This window comes from Eutrigla gurnardus, assembly GCF_963514095.1.
Source record: "Eutrigla gurnardus genome assembly, chromosome: 17".
In the NCBI taxonomy this organism is placed as follows: Eukaryota; Metazoa; Chordata; class Actinopteri; order Perciformes; family Triglidae; genus Eutrigla; species Eutrigla gurnardus.
The window spans coordinates 22,345,453-22,362,656 of record NC_139928.1 but is presented as its reverse complement, the minus strand read 5'-3'; the positions used below and the strand labels follow the sequence as shown (position 1 = coordinate 22,362,656).

General features: G+C 38.8%; 2 protein-coding genes across 2 annotated transcripts in view; both read left to right on the top strand.

Annotated features, from left to right (window-relative positions):
* LOC311028358 (CMP-N-acetylneuraminate-beta-galactosamide-alpha-2,3-sialyltransferase 1-like) overlaps positions 1-2,973 on the top strand; it is a 3,275-nt gene extending 302 nt beyond the window's left edge. Inside the window, exons 2-7 of the mRNA XM_084032870.1 lie at positions 463-659; positions 823-990; positions 1,215-1,260; positions 1,333-1,452; positions 2,396-2,555; positions 2,769-2,973. Coding sequence (XP_083888996.1) covers positions 463-659; positions 823-990; positions 1,215-1,260; positions 1,333-1,452; positions 2,396-2,555; positions 2,769-2,818 — 741 coding nt within the window. The 3' untranslated portion in view covers positions 2,819-2,973. The remainder of the gene's footprint in view (positions 1-462; positions 660-822; positions 991-1,214; positions 1,261-1,332; positions 1,453-2,395; positions 2,556-2,768) is intronic.
* A 531-nt stretch (positions 2,974-3,504) lies between these two features.
* On the top strand, positions 3,505-16,831 carry LOC311027500 (uncharacterized protein). The gene is made up of 14 exons (XM_084031522.1): positions 3,505-3,608; positions 4,430-4,695; positions 5,262-5,458; positions 5,596-5,763; positions 5,844-5,889; positions 5,973-6,092; positions 7,402-7,565; positions 10,176-10,270; positions 10,968-11,272; positions 12,013-12,209; positions 12,306-12,473; positions 13,445-13,490; positions 13,602-13,721; positions 14,130-16,831. The coding sequence occupies exons 2-14, from the start codon at positions 4,447-4,449 to the stop codon at positions 14,295-14,297; spliced, it is 2,043 nt and encodes a 680-aa protein (XP_083887648.1). The 5' UTR covers positions 3,505-3,608; positions 4,430-4,446; the 3' UTR covers positions 14,298-16,831.
* Positions 16,832-17,204: the final 373 nt, after the last annotated feature.

The following is a 17,204-nucleotide window of genomic DNA, read 5'->3' as shown; positions in this document are numbered from 1 at the left end:
TGATATGGTATCTTTGTGTTTTCATTAGAAAAATAAACTGAACGTTTTATTCAAAACTTGAATTGTTTTTTACTGGCCACCAGGGGGCAAGGCCTTTGTTTGCAAAAAGAAGTCTGATCGTATAGAAGTCTATGAGAAAATGGTCCTACTTCTCTCTGCTGGCCACCAGGGGGCGACTCCTCTCTGGTTGTATAGAAGTCTATGAAAAAATGGTCCTACTTCTCTCTGCTGGCCACCAGGGGGCGACTCCTCTCTTGTTGTATAGAAGTCTATGAGAAAATGGTCCTACTTCTCTCTGCTGGCCACCAGGGGGCGACTCCTCTCTGGTTGTATAGAAGTCTATGAGAAAATTGTCCTACTTCTCTCTGCTATAGAAGCCAGTCTGTGTTTGAGTGGTTTGGACTTATAGTCAAACGTCAATTGTAAATGTTGAAGAAAATCCGTTCTTGTCTTGTGTGTCAGCACACACAGTTTGAAAGACTCAACTTCGCCTTCTACAATGAAACGGTGGAGAAGTTGTTTGAGACGTTCCCACGTCGTCCACGTCTGCCAGAGTCCGATCCCGAGCGCTGCAGGACTTGTGCCCTGGTGGGGAACTCTGGAAATTTGAAAGGATCGCACTACGGACCGCTCATAGACTTTCACGATATCGTCATAAGGTAGGGTGAATGCCGGTCACATCGCATTTTTAATCCAATCGTGCAAAAATGAAAATTCCAAGCTATTTCAAATGTGTACAAAGGGTTTAGCAACATTGTGTCCTAATTGTTATTTTGCAGGTTTCTTTTCACCATCAATTTGTTTACCCTCTGTACCATCTAGGATCAACCGCGGCTTCGTAAAAGGCTTTGAGAAAGACGTTGGAACCAAAACTACACATCGTGCGGCCTTTCCCTTGAGCACTACTGCTTTGGACAACACCACTCATCTTTTGCTGTTTCCATTCAAGACCAGTGATCTACTGTGGCTCATCAAGACCTTCGCTCCGAGGTAGGTGTGTGATATATCTGTTTGTTTCTGGACTGAGGGGAAATTTGTCTTTTAGACATTTGTTGTAAGGAACTGAGAAAATGAGGTCGGCCAAACAATGGTATGCTGATGCCGGAAAAAAGGTGCCAAGAAGAAGACTGGGTGGCATGTTGGAGATTCAGATAGTATAACGTATCCTGATGAAGAAACGGTGGATTTGAACTCCTTTGCGTTCCCTCCAACAGACCAAATAAAACTCTGGGAACAAGGTTCATAGCTAACAAGGATAAGGTGAGTGTTACACAGCTCATTGAGTGGAAACATTTCATAAATGTAAATTTTAATGTCCAATTTCCTGAACAGGTGATGATTGTCAACCCGGCTTTCATGAAATACGTCCATTATGTTTGGCTCAAAAGGAAGGGCAGTTACCCGTCCACCGGCTTTATGACTCTGATTGTCAGCATGCACATGTGTGACAAGGTGGGTTCATCGTTAATCATTCACCATGAGGAAAAGAACAATATTGCAACATGAGGAAATAATTTTCTAAGTCATACAAAAATAATGCTGCTGCTCGAAATTGGCGCTCATGCTCCTGCTACCAACAAATGGTCGAACTGAATTCTTTAATGGCAATAGATAGATCTCGTATGAATTGTGACAGGAATTACACATCATGTCTGTCAAGTGAAGAAAGTCAAGTTTTGTACAATAACTGTTATATGTCTAAATACATGATTAGTAAAGACAGTGATGTACTCGCACTAGCGGGTCTTCCTTGTTCCTTTGGCTTCTGGCTGATTGTAAATCGGGGAAGGTTAACGTTACATTTGTTCATGGAACGTGGCTAAGTCACGTCACTAGTTAGCAAGCCAAACTAACGTGCACAAAAACAAAATGATAAATGGACAAAACTACCACAAAGTGTGTCTTTCTTGCCTTGATACATTTTTTTTTAATTGAGACATAATCATGGTACAATTCAAATTGTACACTGTTTTTTTTACAAAATAAGGTCCAATGGGCGTGGCTTAGCCGCTCTTTGTCCATAAAGTGGCTTCAAGTCCAACAGTGGAGGAAGAAAGAATCGATTGGCCTCAAAAACTACAGAAATCTACCTTCCACACTTAGTTCATGTTGTTTGATTTGACATCTTTCATGAGTTTTCCTCTATTGCCATTTTTGTCTTTTAGCGATGTGTTGCTTTAACTACTGACTGGATTGCCGTGGAATTTGATACAGATATGCATGATGCCTTCAATGGCTGTAGTTTTTGAGACTTGTTCTTATCTCAGAATTTGGTTTCAGCACCTCCAAAATCAAAATGAAATACAAATTGTAGGAGAGAGATGCTAAGAAATAAAGCCAAAATTTCTACAAATCAAACTCACGTATGCATTAAGTCTCTGCGTTTCCCCCCCAGGTGAGCCTGTTCGGGTTCGGGGCAGACCGACACGGCAGCTGGAACCATTACTACGAAGTGACCAAGAAGAAAAACTTTAAAACTGGACATCACAATGGTAAAAACGAGTATGTAGCCATCAAAAAACTACATGAGCTACAGAAAATATTTCTTTACAAAGGTCGGTAATCTCCCTCCGTCCATTTTTGTGACCATGTATGTTTAATAAACACAACAAATTATTGTATATGATGTAATTAGACAAATCTGTATTCATATGTAGTCATAGTGCCCATCTAAGATACATTTAGGATTTAAAAAAATACACTAAAAGCAAAATGTAAGTAATTTTTTTGTTCAATGCGTTATAATTGGTGCGTAATTTATTCTTTAGGTGGTAGACCGAAAATGTCGAAGTCCATTCCACCTCCTCGCCTTCATTGAGTCTCAGGGTTTGTGGTTCAGCTGGACAATATATCATATTAATAAGTAAAATATAGATCTCATATTGTTAATGGCTGCCTGATGCTGAACGCTCTGCTTTTTGAGTGTGATCTAGAATTAGGAGACCAAGTATTAAATGTGCTGGTTTATTGTTGAGGCTGCAACACTCACTATGTTTAAACTACATATATATACATTTTTATATATATATATATATATATATATATATATATATATAGTAGTGTTAATTGGTTGGGGAGTTCCCAGATTGTATTCATATTGTCTTTACATACACAGGGGATTCATAACGGATGCATGTAATCCAGTATTGTATTTGTTTCCCTCTCATTGACATGTACTGTTTAGTCTCTCACCTACAGAACATTTCCTCTTTAGCCTGATGTGTATTATTATCATGTAAATCAGAAATGTTAAATAAATTCCCTGACACACCCATGTTGATTGCCTGTCATCTTGCTGCTCTCTCTTTTTAAATGTGATGGTCTGCTTTAGCACAATAATAATCTTTTCCCTCAAAGTTTTATTATAACTCATCATTCAGTGAAGGGTTTCCTGAAATGGATATAGTTGATGATATTGTTGATAAGGCCAATAGAACAGATGTACAACTGTGTGACGTATGCTGTTACCCAACCCCAACACGAAGCCTGAGGGGAAGGGAAGCATGTTGAATCACTAAATGAAGCCCAGCCTCGGTGGAGCTGCCGTTGGGGAAGCATCGTTGCCTGTGTGGTCGCCTACGCCCTCCCTTCCCCACCCAGCCAATAAGGCGAGTTGAATTAATGTTAAAATATCAGCTGATTTTCCCTGTTATCAGAAAGAAGGTAAGATGATTATCCTGACATAATACGGAGTGTTTTCTTGGATCAAATTCACTGTCTGGCAAAGCTAGTCTGATGAGTTTCTATGCTGCTGTCTGGCACCACTGTGGTAAAATAAATAAGATGAATAGTCAATAGTATGATGAGGGACATTTTTATATATTGTTTTTCAATTCACATGATAATTATTTAAAAACAACAACCCATAACCATCCTGTATTCAGTCCCACTATTCAAATCCCATCTGTTTAAGACTGCCCTTTCTCTATCATTTAATGTCTAAATCTAAGTTTAACTGTCTAATTCTAACTTATTGTTTTGTATATTATTGTTTGTTTTGTACTTTAATTCACTTTACGGTGTCCTTGAGGAATCTGAAAGCTGGCTGTAAATCAAATGTATTATTCTTATTATTTAATATACATAATCAAGTTTTATTGCATTTTTCAACTAAAAAATAGTTGCTCTAACTTCTCCTCACTTGAACTGTCTGTTGTGAGAACTTATTTTTTGCCATCAGATTGAACATGAACAGATGATGTTTATGTAACTCCTGAGGAAAGAACATGTTAGTCTTTGACCTGAACAACAAGTGTCTTCTATGGAATATCATGCTATTTTATGACACATTACTATCCCACATACATTGAAAAAAAAAACATGGTATCATGGCAGCTCTGCAGAGAGAGAGATGAAGATATTTACATAAAAAAAACACCAATCATGAGTCATGAATTTAGATTTAGTACATTTCACCGCGTTTCCACAGGTGGCCTCGCTGCCGAGATGCTTTCCAGAAACACCCGGGTGTTCGTCTCCCTGCTGTGCATCACGGTCGTCGGGGTGTTCTCCAGATCTCCATGGGTTCTATCCGTGTACCGTGATTACTTCCCCCCTCAGAACGCCAGTTTGTGTGCGTGTGACAAGTGTCTGATGGACTACGAACCGTGGTTCAGCGAGATCATGAGCAAATCGCCCGAGCCCTTTATGACTCCACAAAACAACATATCAGCGGGAACTTTTAAATGGTGGCAGGTACGTGTCAGACTTTATTACTGTAGTAGCTAATCAAAACGTTGAATCGTGTTTATTATATATAGTTGTATTATGTTGCCTGTGAACATAATGAGGAAAAAGGTTGTTAATTAACGTGTCTAAAACGTATCAGTAAAATGTTCATTGACAGCCTATTTCATTAGTTTCCCGCCATGAATAATACATTCTCTTGATGTATTATCTCAGTAAACATTGTAAACATGAGTTTATGGTCTCAATCTCTAGTTTCAAGTCTAGAGTCCACCAGACCAGAAAGCAGGGGATGCTTTAGGGGGCGGGGCTTACCTGCTGATTGACAGGTCCATTTAGAGTCCACCAGACCAGAAAGCAGGGAATGCTTTAAGGGGCGGGGCTTACCTGCTGATTGACAGGTCACTACCACGGTTTGGCCGAGCCGGCCCATTTTCCGCTATAATTAGCCAGTCTGTGTTTGAGTGGTTTGGACTTATAGTCAAAGGTAATTTGGGGGGGAAAAAAGTAAAAGTATGTAATAAGAGTATGACTGTAAATGTAAAAGGAAAATACATTCTTGTCTTGTGTGTCAGCACATACAGTTTGAAAGACGCAACTTCGCCTTCTACAATGAAACGGTGGAGAAGTTGTTTGAGACGTTCCCACGTCGTCCACGTCTGCCAGAGTCCGATCCCGAGCGCTGCAGGACTTGTGCCGTGGTGGGGAACTCTGGCAATTTGAACGGATCGCACTACGGACCGCTCATAGACTTTCACGATATCGTCATAAGGTCGGTGAATGCATTGTCATAAAAGTGAAAATTCCAACAACTCCCCACATGTGCCCATCTGAAAGGTACAAGCAACACTTTCAATCAGCATATATAATTGTTCTTTAACTGTAAAAAAAATCCTTTGTACCTTCTAGAATCAACCGCGGCTTCGTAAAAGGCTTCGAGAAAGACGTCGGGACCAAAACTACACATCGCGTGATGTATCCCAACAGCGCTTCTACTTTGGACGACACCACTCATCTTTTGCTGTTTCCATTCAATATACAACATTTACTGTGGCTCATCCAGTCCTTCACTCCGATGTAGGTGGTTTATATCAATTATTGAATTCAACATCACTGATGAGAAACGTTGTATTTTTACTCTGTGTTTCCCCCAACAGACAGAACACCAGTGCCGACTCGAGGCCGATAGCTAACAGGGATTTGGTGAGTGTACCGCGTCATGCCCTTCTTTGGAACGGATTGCTTTATGAATGTCAATCTAAAGTCTTAAGTTGAACTCTGAACAGGTGATGATCCTCAACCCGGCTTTCATGGAATACATTCATCACGTTTGGCTTAAAAGGAAGGGCTTTTACCCGTCCACCGGCTTTATGACTCTGATTCTCAGCATGCACATGTGTGACGAGGTGGGTTCATCGTTACAATAAGCAAATACTTTCATCATACTGAATAATGATTATAAACATGTGTCTATCATTCATTGTATGGATAATGCGTCACAAGCTGCTTATAGCGCTGAAATACACCAATCAGCCAAAACATTATGACCACCTACCTAATATTGTAGGTCCCACCCTTTTGCCGCCAAAACAACCCTGAATCATCGGGGCATGGACTCCACTAGACCTCTGAAGGTCTGCTGTGGTATCGGACACCCTTTAAGTCCTGTAAGTTGCGAGGTGGGGTCTCCATGGATTGGACTTGTTTGGATTGAGATCTGGGGGATTTGGAGGCCAAGTCAACACCTTTACCTCGTTGTTGTGTTAAGCATTTTAGCTTGGTGGCAGGGCTGATCAAGGAATACCGTTTCCATAAAAAGGTTCAATGGTCTGCAATGATGCTTTTACAGGAGGTAAATGTCCGTGACAGTCACACACGGATCCCATGAACAGGTTTCTGGGTGTGGTGTGTTCACATGTGAGAAAAGACTATCTGATGCAATGAAAGATAACAGACATGCGTGATGTCTGGGAATACTTGAATGTTACCAAATACTGCAAAGTCACAGTTGGCCAGATGATGTTATCACTGCAGCAGACTGGCAGACTTTAACAACTAACTTTACAATATGGTTTGTTCCTGATGCTTTTTATTGAGTCTCATTTAATGCTTCATTTGTCATAATGTTATGGCTGATCGGTGAAAGAGCTCATAATATTAATTATGTGTTATAACAATGACTTCTATGGCCAAGTATCATCAAACTTCATAATTGCTGGAAAAGGGATACAGGTGTTTTCATTCAAATAAATTCTTTTTATGTATATATAATGCCTTATAATCAGTGTATAGGTGCATTAAAATGGGATGTTATGTTCATAATTGAACAATGTTTTGTGTGTTCATTCATAGATTTAATGATAGTTTCTTTACGTGAAGCAAACAGGGACCACTGACTAATTTATAATCACATTATAATGAATTATAACTGTGATTATCAATGATCATACCTTATGATCCTCGCGAAAGTAAATGTCAGAGCGTGAACAGCAATTATGAAGTATTATGATAGCTTAATCCATCAAACATAACTTTGAAGACAAAGATTGTAAGAATTTCTTTTGAATTTATTACAAAATAGTTATTCATGATAAATATTATTGGCGTGACCTTAGTGGCCGGACTTCAACAAGGACAAATGTATTGTCGATGAAATATTTGCATAGTATTTTAAATTTCTTTGAAATTCACTGTGTTGCATTTTTCCTTCCCCAGGTCAGCGTGTTCGGGTTTGGAGCGGACAGACATGGAAACTGGAACCATTACTATGAAATACTCCAAAACAAACGCCTGAGAACTGGAAATCACGCCGGACAGCAAGAGTTCACAATTATTAAAAAGCTACATCAGCAGGAGAAAATTCGTTTTTTCAGAGGATGGTAGCTTTGTTTCTCTTTCTCTAATCAGGGAAATTATAGGAGAAAAATGCCAATTTAATGTAACAGATTGGAACCTTCACACACAAAACGGTTTAAATCTGGTGCTTTATGTACATGTCTTACATTATAATAAAAAAGTTTCTAATTGATCTTCACCCAAGAGATCAGGTTCCTGTCCCAACATGTTCTGGGTTATTTTGATGATACATTACTCATGTTTTCTGTCATTTTTACTTAGTTTTATTGGCACCTTTATTGTAAGGACATACACTACAACAGCATTGTAAAAAAAGAAAAATAATAAAACATTTGTATTGTGTCATACATCACAGAAGCTCCAAGTTATAATCTTTAAAACTTTGATGTAATCAAACCCTGTTTTTGAATAATTTTGAGCAGAATGTTTTCAGCAATAGTCAATATATTTACATTTGAACTTCCTCCTATAGATCATAAGGAGGCATGTAATCCAGTATTACTGGCTTTATTATTATTTTTATTTCTCATTGACATCTTGATATTCTCAGTTTATTTATTATTTGTCAAAGTGCTTTTTGATCAATATGTTTTTCCATCTGTGGTGAAAATGTGGTTTCCAGTGAATAACGAGTGCTATTATTACTTTTCACTTTAAATAAATAAACATGACTTAAAAACATGAGGTTTTTTCTCAAGTATACGTGTAGTTGTGAGTTACAACATGATGTATTGCCATGCATTAAACTACACAATAGTATATACTGTATTAACTCCATTCTGAACAGCTGCCACGTGGATACGAGCCATCCAATCATATTCCAGGATATTTGAGACAATAAAACATATATTTTAACATTTGCTGGACCTGCCATGATGCCTTGTTAACTCTACTTTCCCTGAAAATCTGTACAAAGCAGATCTGACGTCTTTTATCACAATGACAAAAATACAATTTAGCCGATTAAATTATTTTTAATTTAAATTATTTTCTGTTGACTTAAAGCACATTCAAACAAATGTAAAAATAATATCTAAGTTTTTAATAAAACTTTTTCCTTTAAGGAGAAATGGGTCAGCACTGTTGTAATATTAGTAAAAGTAAATTACTAATAATAATTAGTTGTAAAATATGAATAGAAAAGTAGTATATCATTATTATATTATATTAAATATTCTGAGGTCACCAGTCTGTCATCATCATCGTCTTTCAGCCTTCATCAATCCGTGAACCACAGACGTTTGTCTGTTTGCACGTTGTGTGTGTGTGTGTGTGTGTGTGTGTGTGTGTGTGTGTGCTTGTGTGAGGCTGTACATGAACTAAACCATAGTTGCATTAGCAACTGTTTGTTGCACGTCAGCTTGCAACAACACATTGTTAATAACTATAAAACACTCACAAACAATGTAGACTGATGGGTAAAATGAAGCAATGAAGCACTAAATGAGACAAAAAATAAAAATAAAAAAAGCTTTCAGGAACAAAGCATAAAAAACTTAAAAATAGTCCATATCCATTGCATCAGAAAGTGTTATCTTTTCTTGTGAACACACCACACCCAGAAACCTGAACAGAGCATCCGTGTGTTGGGTGTAGCATACATACACAAGCAGCTCGCTGTGATGCGTGACAGATGCTTCACTGGAATGAGACTTTCTTCCACGTCATCGCTTTAAATGTCAACACGGCGATGTCACTGTACAGCTGTGCACTGATAGTGATCATAAAATAAATCAGCTTCATGATGACTTCATTTGTATAGAACCTTTTGGAAACAAAAGGTGTACAAAGTGCTTTGACAAACAAAGCAAACCGTATCTGTAACTTTATGCACATCTTTAAGATAGTGAGTTAAAATGAAAGATAGGACACCCTTAAAAAGGACGGAACAATAACAAAAAATGTAATTAAATGAACAGATGATAGTGTAAAGACAATTGTTGATATAAGCCCTCCCTTCACGTTGCATTTTTACTGAATGAATCATAGAAAAATGAGACATTGTGCTTAAGGAAACAGCAATCTCTCACTTTGGAGGTATTTACTGACCATCGGTAGTTTAGACCCACACACCCCTTTAATTACCTTCCAGACCCTTAACCGAGCTCCCACATCCCAAACCAGTTCACCTTCAGACCTCCCATTTACATTTACAGGCAACCCTAATATAATTAAAGTTTAACAAGGGTTATACAAGGGCCAATCAGCCCACATTTTCCTGCAGGACCCCCCCTTCTGAGAGGTAGGGTTTGCCAGAACTTCTCCAATAGCTAACTAACTCCTCCCACGCATCCAGGTAACCGCTCTTTGACCAACTAGCACCTATCTGTTGTTTGCCAGGACACCAACCTTATAGCCTGGAAGCTTGACCGACCCCTCCACCACCGGGGGGTTCCTCAGGTCGCCGCAAAAGACTGGCACCGATGACCTTTCCGATCACACATTGGCCCACATGGCCCACCGGAGTTCCCGAATCCCCCAAAACCTCAACAAACTGGAAGGGAAACAGGGAGGGACTTCATGAGAATGAAACCTTTGTGGATGCTCAGCGTGTTTGGTTTTTTTTAAACGGTAAAATGGTGAAAACATACTGACTCTTCTTACTGACACACCTCACTGCCACAGACGCCCAGTCTTCCTCTTGCCATACCTGCTGTTCAACAGCTGTTCTCTCCCTTTATCAACTGCAACTGTTTCTTCACGCCTGTTTTTGCTCATCTCTCCTCAGGTAAGAGAAAAAACATGTATGTGTGTATATAAGACATTTTAAATGATGTTGTGTTTTTAATGGGTTGAAGGCTAAAAAAGATATAGAAAATATCTTCTTGTTTATGGGTTTATTCCCTCACAGTATTTTATAATTAAGTTGTACACATTTGAATAACATTTGTGACACATTCACTGAAGACTAAAATCTAACTACTACAACAACTACTACTGCTTCAAGTCATTTATGGAAACATATTTAATTGATTTTATCAAGGATAAATCTATCAAGGAGCCGTGGTGCCGAGTCATTATTATTTTACCAGTTTGACGTCAAAGAAAAGATCAAAATTACTGGGAAATCGGAGAAGTTCTACTGAATGCAGTTATCTTCAGCTGTATCACAAACCACAAAAAAAGAAAACAACAACCGTCCTTCTTGGGTATTCAGTAGTCCAGACATCATTTTGATTTTTGTTATCAATTCCATGTTATGCTGTTATCCGATCCCCGCCACCCTGACCCCCATGGGCTATTTCTGTTTGGAACTCATTTGTCAAGATAAAACGTGATAATAATAAACAGAACCAGGCTGAAGTGGCAGCTGGAATGTATCAATGTTGTGTTTGGAACAAATGTCATGTTTGGGGAAAAACAGTAAGGGCACAATGGTTCATGTTTAATAACCTGATTCACCTGCTTTTATCACCTGCTTTTAGACTCATCTTATCACCAGATCGGGTCGGCGCCTCCACGAGAGCGTCACGCTGCCGAGATGCTTTCCAAATTGGGAAAAAGCAGAGTTCTCATTTCCCTGCTGAGCGTCGTCGCCATCGGCGTGTTGTATGGATCGTCGTGGGATCTCATCCTAAAGTGCGTCGGACGTCTGAACTCAAATCTGTGTGGCTGTCAGAAATGTTTAACGGAGGGCGATCCGTGGTTTAAAGAGCTCATCAATGCATCTCCTGAGCCCTTTTTGTCCAGAAAATACACAACCGCAGAGGAGACGTTCGACTGGTGGAAGGCATGTTTTATCTTTAAAGACATTCTGCTTCACCGTTGATTGATTTAGACTGTTTTGGGTTCTCTGCACATTTGATGTCTTACTATAAAATGTTGAAACAACTTTCCGGTGCCACGTGTGGCCAAATATATATATATATATATATATTTTAAATCAGTTAGTTAGTCAGTTATAAAGTTGCACATTAAGGAGTTTTAAAGTTGAAAAATGTATGAGAAAAAAAGTTTAAAAAACTCACTTGTTGTGTATAATGCCTGTGTGTATTTTATTTTATATTGCTGGTCTCGCGGTTGGGCTAATATGCTAGCGGTAGTTTTCACTACTTGTCACAGTAACTGCAAACATCCGGTGTTAGTGTCATAATTCAGAAATAATTTTCGAAATGAAACGCCCAAAATAAACAAGTCTCATGACACACACCTGTATGTACGCCGTCATACGCTTAAGCCCAAATATTTAAGATTTCAGTCCGTGTGGATTTGGCGCCACCTTTGGTTGTTGGTAGTAACTGCAGGTACACTTGCTCTGTCTTGTTTCATTACTTCCTGCAATATTCAGAATGGTCACTGTCAGGAACTGTGCTTCACAATGAAAGTTTCTGTGAAATTACAGACAATGCTGTAATAATATCGAGGGTTTGATTTCATGAGAACCTCGAGTATTGAGGCTCCTGAAAACTCCTGGTATGTGTCTGTAAAATGACGCCGGAATAACGTTTTTTTCTCTGTTACTTGCGTCAGGGCTTACAGTCGGAAAGCCGCAACTTTACCTTCTACAATAAAACAGTGGACGACCTGTTTCAGACGTTCCCACAAAGTCCAGATGTCGTAGAGTCCAGTCCGGACCGCTGCAGGACTTGTGCTGTGGTGGGGAATTCCGGTAATTTGAGGAGATCCCATTATGGCCCTCTCATAGATTTCCATGATATTGTAATAAGGTAAGGTAAAATGTTTATTTAGTTTAGCAAAACTCGAGTAACAATGAACCAGTTGTTCTTCCTGATATCAAACATGAAGTCAACTGTATGTTTCAGAATGAACCGGGGTCGGACCAAAGGCTACGAAGCCGACGTCGGGACCAAAACCACTCATCATGTGATGTATCCGGAGAGCGCTGTTAATTTGGACAACACCACTCATCTCGTGCTGTTTGCATTCAAAATGAATGATTTACTGTGGCTCCTCAGGAAATTCAACTCGGGGTGTGTATGAGCTGCTGTCTCTATATGTTCATTTACAAACAATATTTGAATACAAATCTGCTTTAAAAAATAATTAAATAGCATTGAATGGAATCGTGTGGGAGCTTTAATGTTGACTGCGTGGGGAAAGTGTACTGCAGGGTCATTGTTGTAGAGCTTCTGTTCGCAGCAATAAATAGGATTAAATGATGCAATTCAGTTTTGGCTCAGTTGTCAAGCTTCCCTATCGCCAGACGAACCATGCCAGATTCCAAAGGGCGCCACATCTTGGGAGATACAGCTATCTCCAGGCTTTCTAGTAATCGTACTCCTGTGTGCTGTAGCTTTCACTTTTTACCACCTTATTAACGTTTGAGCACACAATTGCTTCTTTAACAATCCAGCTGAGACGTGATTTTATCAAATTTTGTTTCTGGTCATCAAACGAATGTTAGCAAATAATCTGGACCTTTAGCTGCTAATGCAAATGGCTTACTTTGAAGTTGGCCTGAAGTCCTTTAATCAATCTGGAGCAATTTTTAATTTAAACATTAATTTGAGCAGCTACAAACAATATGGTTTACAGTCTATTAGGCTACTTTAGGAAATGATGGAAGTCAGATGGTGGCTAGCAGTGACACAGATTCGCGTTTTACGTGTTTTATCGTAGAAACGATGGTCCAACATGGCGGGAATCTGTGAAGAAGACCCGGCTCCATTTGTAGATATATAGGGCTTATTCTATGCTGACAAAAAAATAAAATAAAATAAAATAACCAATCTTAGTTTATGGTGAGTGTTATACACAAAAGGAAAAACATGGTTGTGAATTTCATATTCCAATTCTACTAATGGCTAACCCCAAATATGCTACATGCTGGCCCTTTAAGGGATGTAGAAGATCATACAATGTTGATTAAAATTAAAATGTTTAATCTGACCAATAATGATAAATAATAATAATGACTAACAATGACTGTTCCCTCCGACAGGGAAAACAATGCCGTGAACTCAAAGAGGATAGCTAACAAGGATTTGGTGAGTCTTTAAATTATCTTTTTTTTGTATTGGATTGTGTGGCGCATTGACTAAAAGAAATTAATGCTTTATAAATGTCTAGTTTAAAAGGCTAAGTCTGATCCACAATAGGTGATGATCCTCAATCCGGCTTTCATGAAATATGCCCACGAAGTATGGCTGGGACGGAAGGGCAAGTATCCATCCACCGGCTTCATGACGTTGCTTTTCAGCATGTACATCTGTGACGAGGTACGTTCAACTGTGTATAAAAATCCTCAAATTACTGCAAACCCGTTCATTTAGCCTGTTAGCTTAGATTAGCATGACTACTGGAAACAGCTAGCGTAGTAGCCTCCCAGCACTTACAGGACACTAACTTATATCTTGTGTTTGTAGTTTATAAAAATGACATTTATGACACCACAATACTAACTTCCCACGGTTTCCACTCTTTACCCTAAGCTAAGCTAAGCTAAACTAAGCTCCAGCCTCTCGTTAAGAAAGAGGATAGGATCATTTACCCCCGAAGAAAGCCAAGTTTACATTAAGGTTTAAGTGTTAACCAAGAGGAAACTACAAAGTACAAAAAAACAAATCTAAATTGCCAAGAATACTTTGATTTAAATCCAGCTGAGATTTCACGGTTTGCCTTCGCAGGTGAATGTTTTCGGGTTTGGAGCAGACCGAGACGGAAACTGGAACCATTACTATGAAATTCTAAGAAACAAAGGGTTAAAAACTGGACCTCATCCTGGAAAGCAAGAATATGAAATTATTCACCAACTACACCACACCGAGAAAATTGTTTTTTATAAAGGATTTTGAAGGGATCTTCCCCTCTTTTTCTGTTTCTCAGTTAAGATGAACAAAACCTAGTACTTTAGCTTCAAGAGAGCATTGGGAAAAGGTATTACTTGTTGATTTGGCCTTTTATAGGTAATATTTATATATATATATTAGTATTTTTTATTGAGCATTTTGTTATTTATAAAATCAAGTCCAAGTATTCATTGTTGCATACAAAACACCATTTATGTGTGTGTGTGCTATTGTTACGATGTTGACTTCATTATCTGGGTTTGGTGGACTGAGTTGGTTTGGTTGGGTTTTAAAATCGCCTTTCATATAAGTAACAATAATAAAAAAAAAAAAGTTGGAACACTTATATAAAGTGTTTTTTTTTCCATCCATGCAGTTGCAAATAAAGAAATTTCAAATACATGGAGGTGCCGGTATGCTTATTAGTGAGGTTGTGTGATTGCCTTTTCTTTAAGTTATTTAGCCCAATGGCAGGCAAACGGAACAACACAACCTCGAGGACAAACCGACAAAGAACTAAGGAACTGGGCCTGTCACGGGTGAGCAGGAAAGTACAAGTCGAAAAGTGATGCAACAGCAATTTGTTGGAATGTTGCCAATGGATGGCAATCTTTCCTGCCAGCCATTGTCACTCAAATCATTTCATGTTTTCTCTTTGAAGGGGAGGTGAGAGACGGACGGAAAAAAAAGATAACGAGACACACAACAGGTATATATTGTGTCTACACTACTGGATGTATCAGTTGTTATCGCCAATCTTCAGATCGTTGTTCACTAGACCTTGAGACCAGAGGAAACATCAGATAACTGTCAAAAGACCTCACCATCGCATCCTCCCAAATCCTGCACACTGCACCTTTAAATCCCCCCCCCCAATGGAGTGAAAGGGGATTCATGAGCTGGCAGCCTGAAATTGGAATAATAAAGTTTTTTTCTTTTGCAAGGACGTTAAACAATTCTTGTTGATGTACATTAATGATGTTTATTAGACGAGAAGAGATACTGTATCCAGTATATCTTGTGATAGGATCAGAGATAATGTGTGCGGCTGCCAGTGTTTTGTTTTATTATTGCATTTAAAGGCACATCCAGGAGAAGGAAGGATTTTATTTCACTCAAATGTTTCGCCACCATGCGTCGTGGTCGTGGGATTTTTTTGGAGGACCCGCCAGTGACATGAAGTCAGGTGAAGGTCACAGCTGATCCAATAGAAGCACAAGTCTGACACCTAGTGGTCAATCGATAGTATGTGCAGCACATTGACAATCAAGTCTGCAGCTTGTTGTACATAACTTACATAAGTTAAATGTATGATGCAGAAAGTGAAAAAAATCAGATATTTAAACAAATATATTCATATGTAAAGTGTAAATGTAATGTAAAATTGATTTTTCTGTTTTAATCCAAGAAGCTACTTTCTTCACAAATAACACTTTTCTAATCTTATTTTTCTCATTCCCAAACATATGCAATATGTGTAGTATTTTATAACACAGTGATACATCCACATTTTACGAATTCATTTCTAATTGACTTTTGGTCATCTGTACTCCAAAAATCCACAAAGATAAAGAGATATGCTCTAACTTTTATTAATAAACATTTTTCAAGTTACATGGTTTAAAAACATGAAATGTTAAATATTAAAAGAACAACAAGCATCAGCCCATCAATCAAGTATCAAGCCTTTGACTTCCTTTGTGACGCCACAGCCCAACAATGAAGTGGTGTAACTTAATGTTTTTTCTTTAAATCACTAGCCTACCAGGTCTTGCTGATTAATGGATGAATCCAGAAAGTAGACTCCTCTGTTAGGCCCTGGCTCCGCCTCTATATATAGAACATTGTTTAAGAGGGCAACAGGAATGCAGGAACAGGAAATCTGATGGATTTTCCTTCACTGAAACAAACTGTGTATGATCTTTTATCCATGTTCTCTCCACGTACCGATAACTCAGACCCTAAATATTAAGGGTCTGGCATCCATATCTTCCACACATCTCGATTTAGGTGATTTTTTGCCCAAACACTTCTCACTATGTACTCGCTGTATGATGTTTCTTTGCAGCGAGGAGATGGAGATCTCAAAGAGACGAGTCTATACATGTCACATTTACATGAATTATTATCAGACTATTTATTAGGGCTCCGACTATTGATTGTTTGTATTATTAATGATATAATTAAAACAAAATAAATCATTTAGCATATGAAATGTCAAACTGAAAAGCCAAAGATGCTGCCACACAGCTTTCAAAAAGCCAACAAAAAAAAAGGCCAAAAGGGCTTTAATACAAGTGAATAAAGAAAAGTACATTACAAAGTTGTGACAGACGACTGTTTGGTCATTTTTACTTAATCACGCTTCCAAAATGGTTTCATTTGTACATCCACGTCTTGCCCTGTGATGGATGACCTTGATGCCGATGTCAAAGCGCCACTTCCAGCCAGTTCAAGTAAACAACCTTCTCTCAGCCTCTGCTCCAACGGATTACAGCTGAGTGTAGGATGTTTACATGAACGGAGTCTGAACGACTGATATTGAGATAAAAAAGGGCTACCAAAACATTCAAAAAAAGAGAAGCTCTTCCATCGCCGTGGAGACGGAGGCAGTCGGCGGCAGCAAACATCAGACTGAAAGCTCTGCAGATATAGACAGCTTCCAGTCGGGGATGTTTACAGCCTCAAACTACCTTCTTTTTTTGCAACCTGGATGAAATAAATAAATAAATGCTCCCGGGCGGAGACAGAGTACGTTGAGAGGTTTAACGGAGATAGCAGGACAAGTTGAAGGCCTTCCCTCATTATATTCTCAAATGAAGCATACTAAACACTGTGTGTGTGTGTGTGTGTGTGTGTGTGTGTGTGGGCTTCTACCCGGCTGGTGTAACTCAGTAAAAGGCCATCTGATCA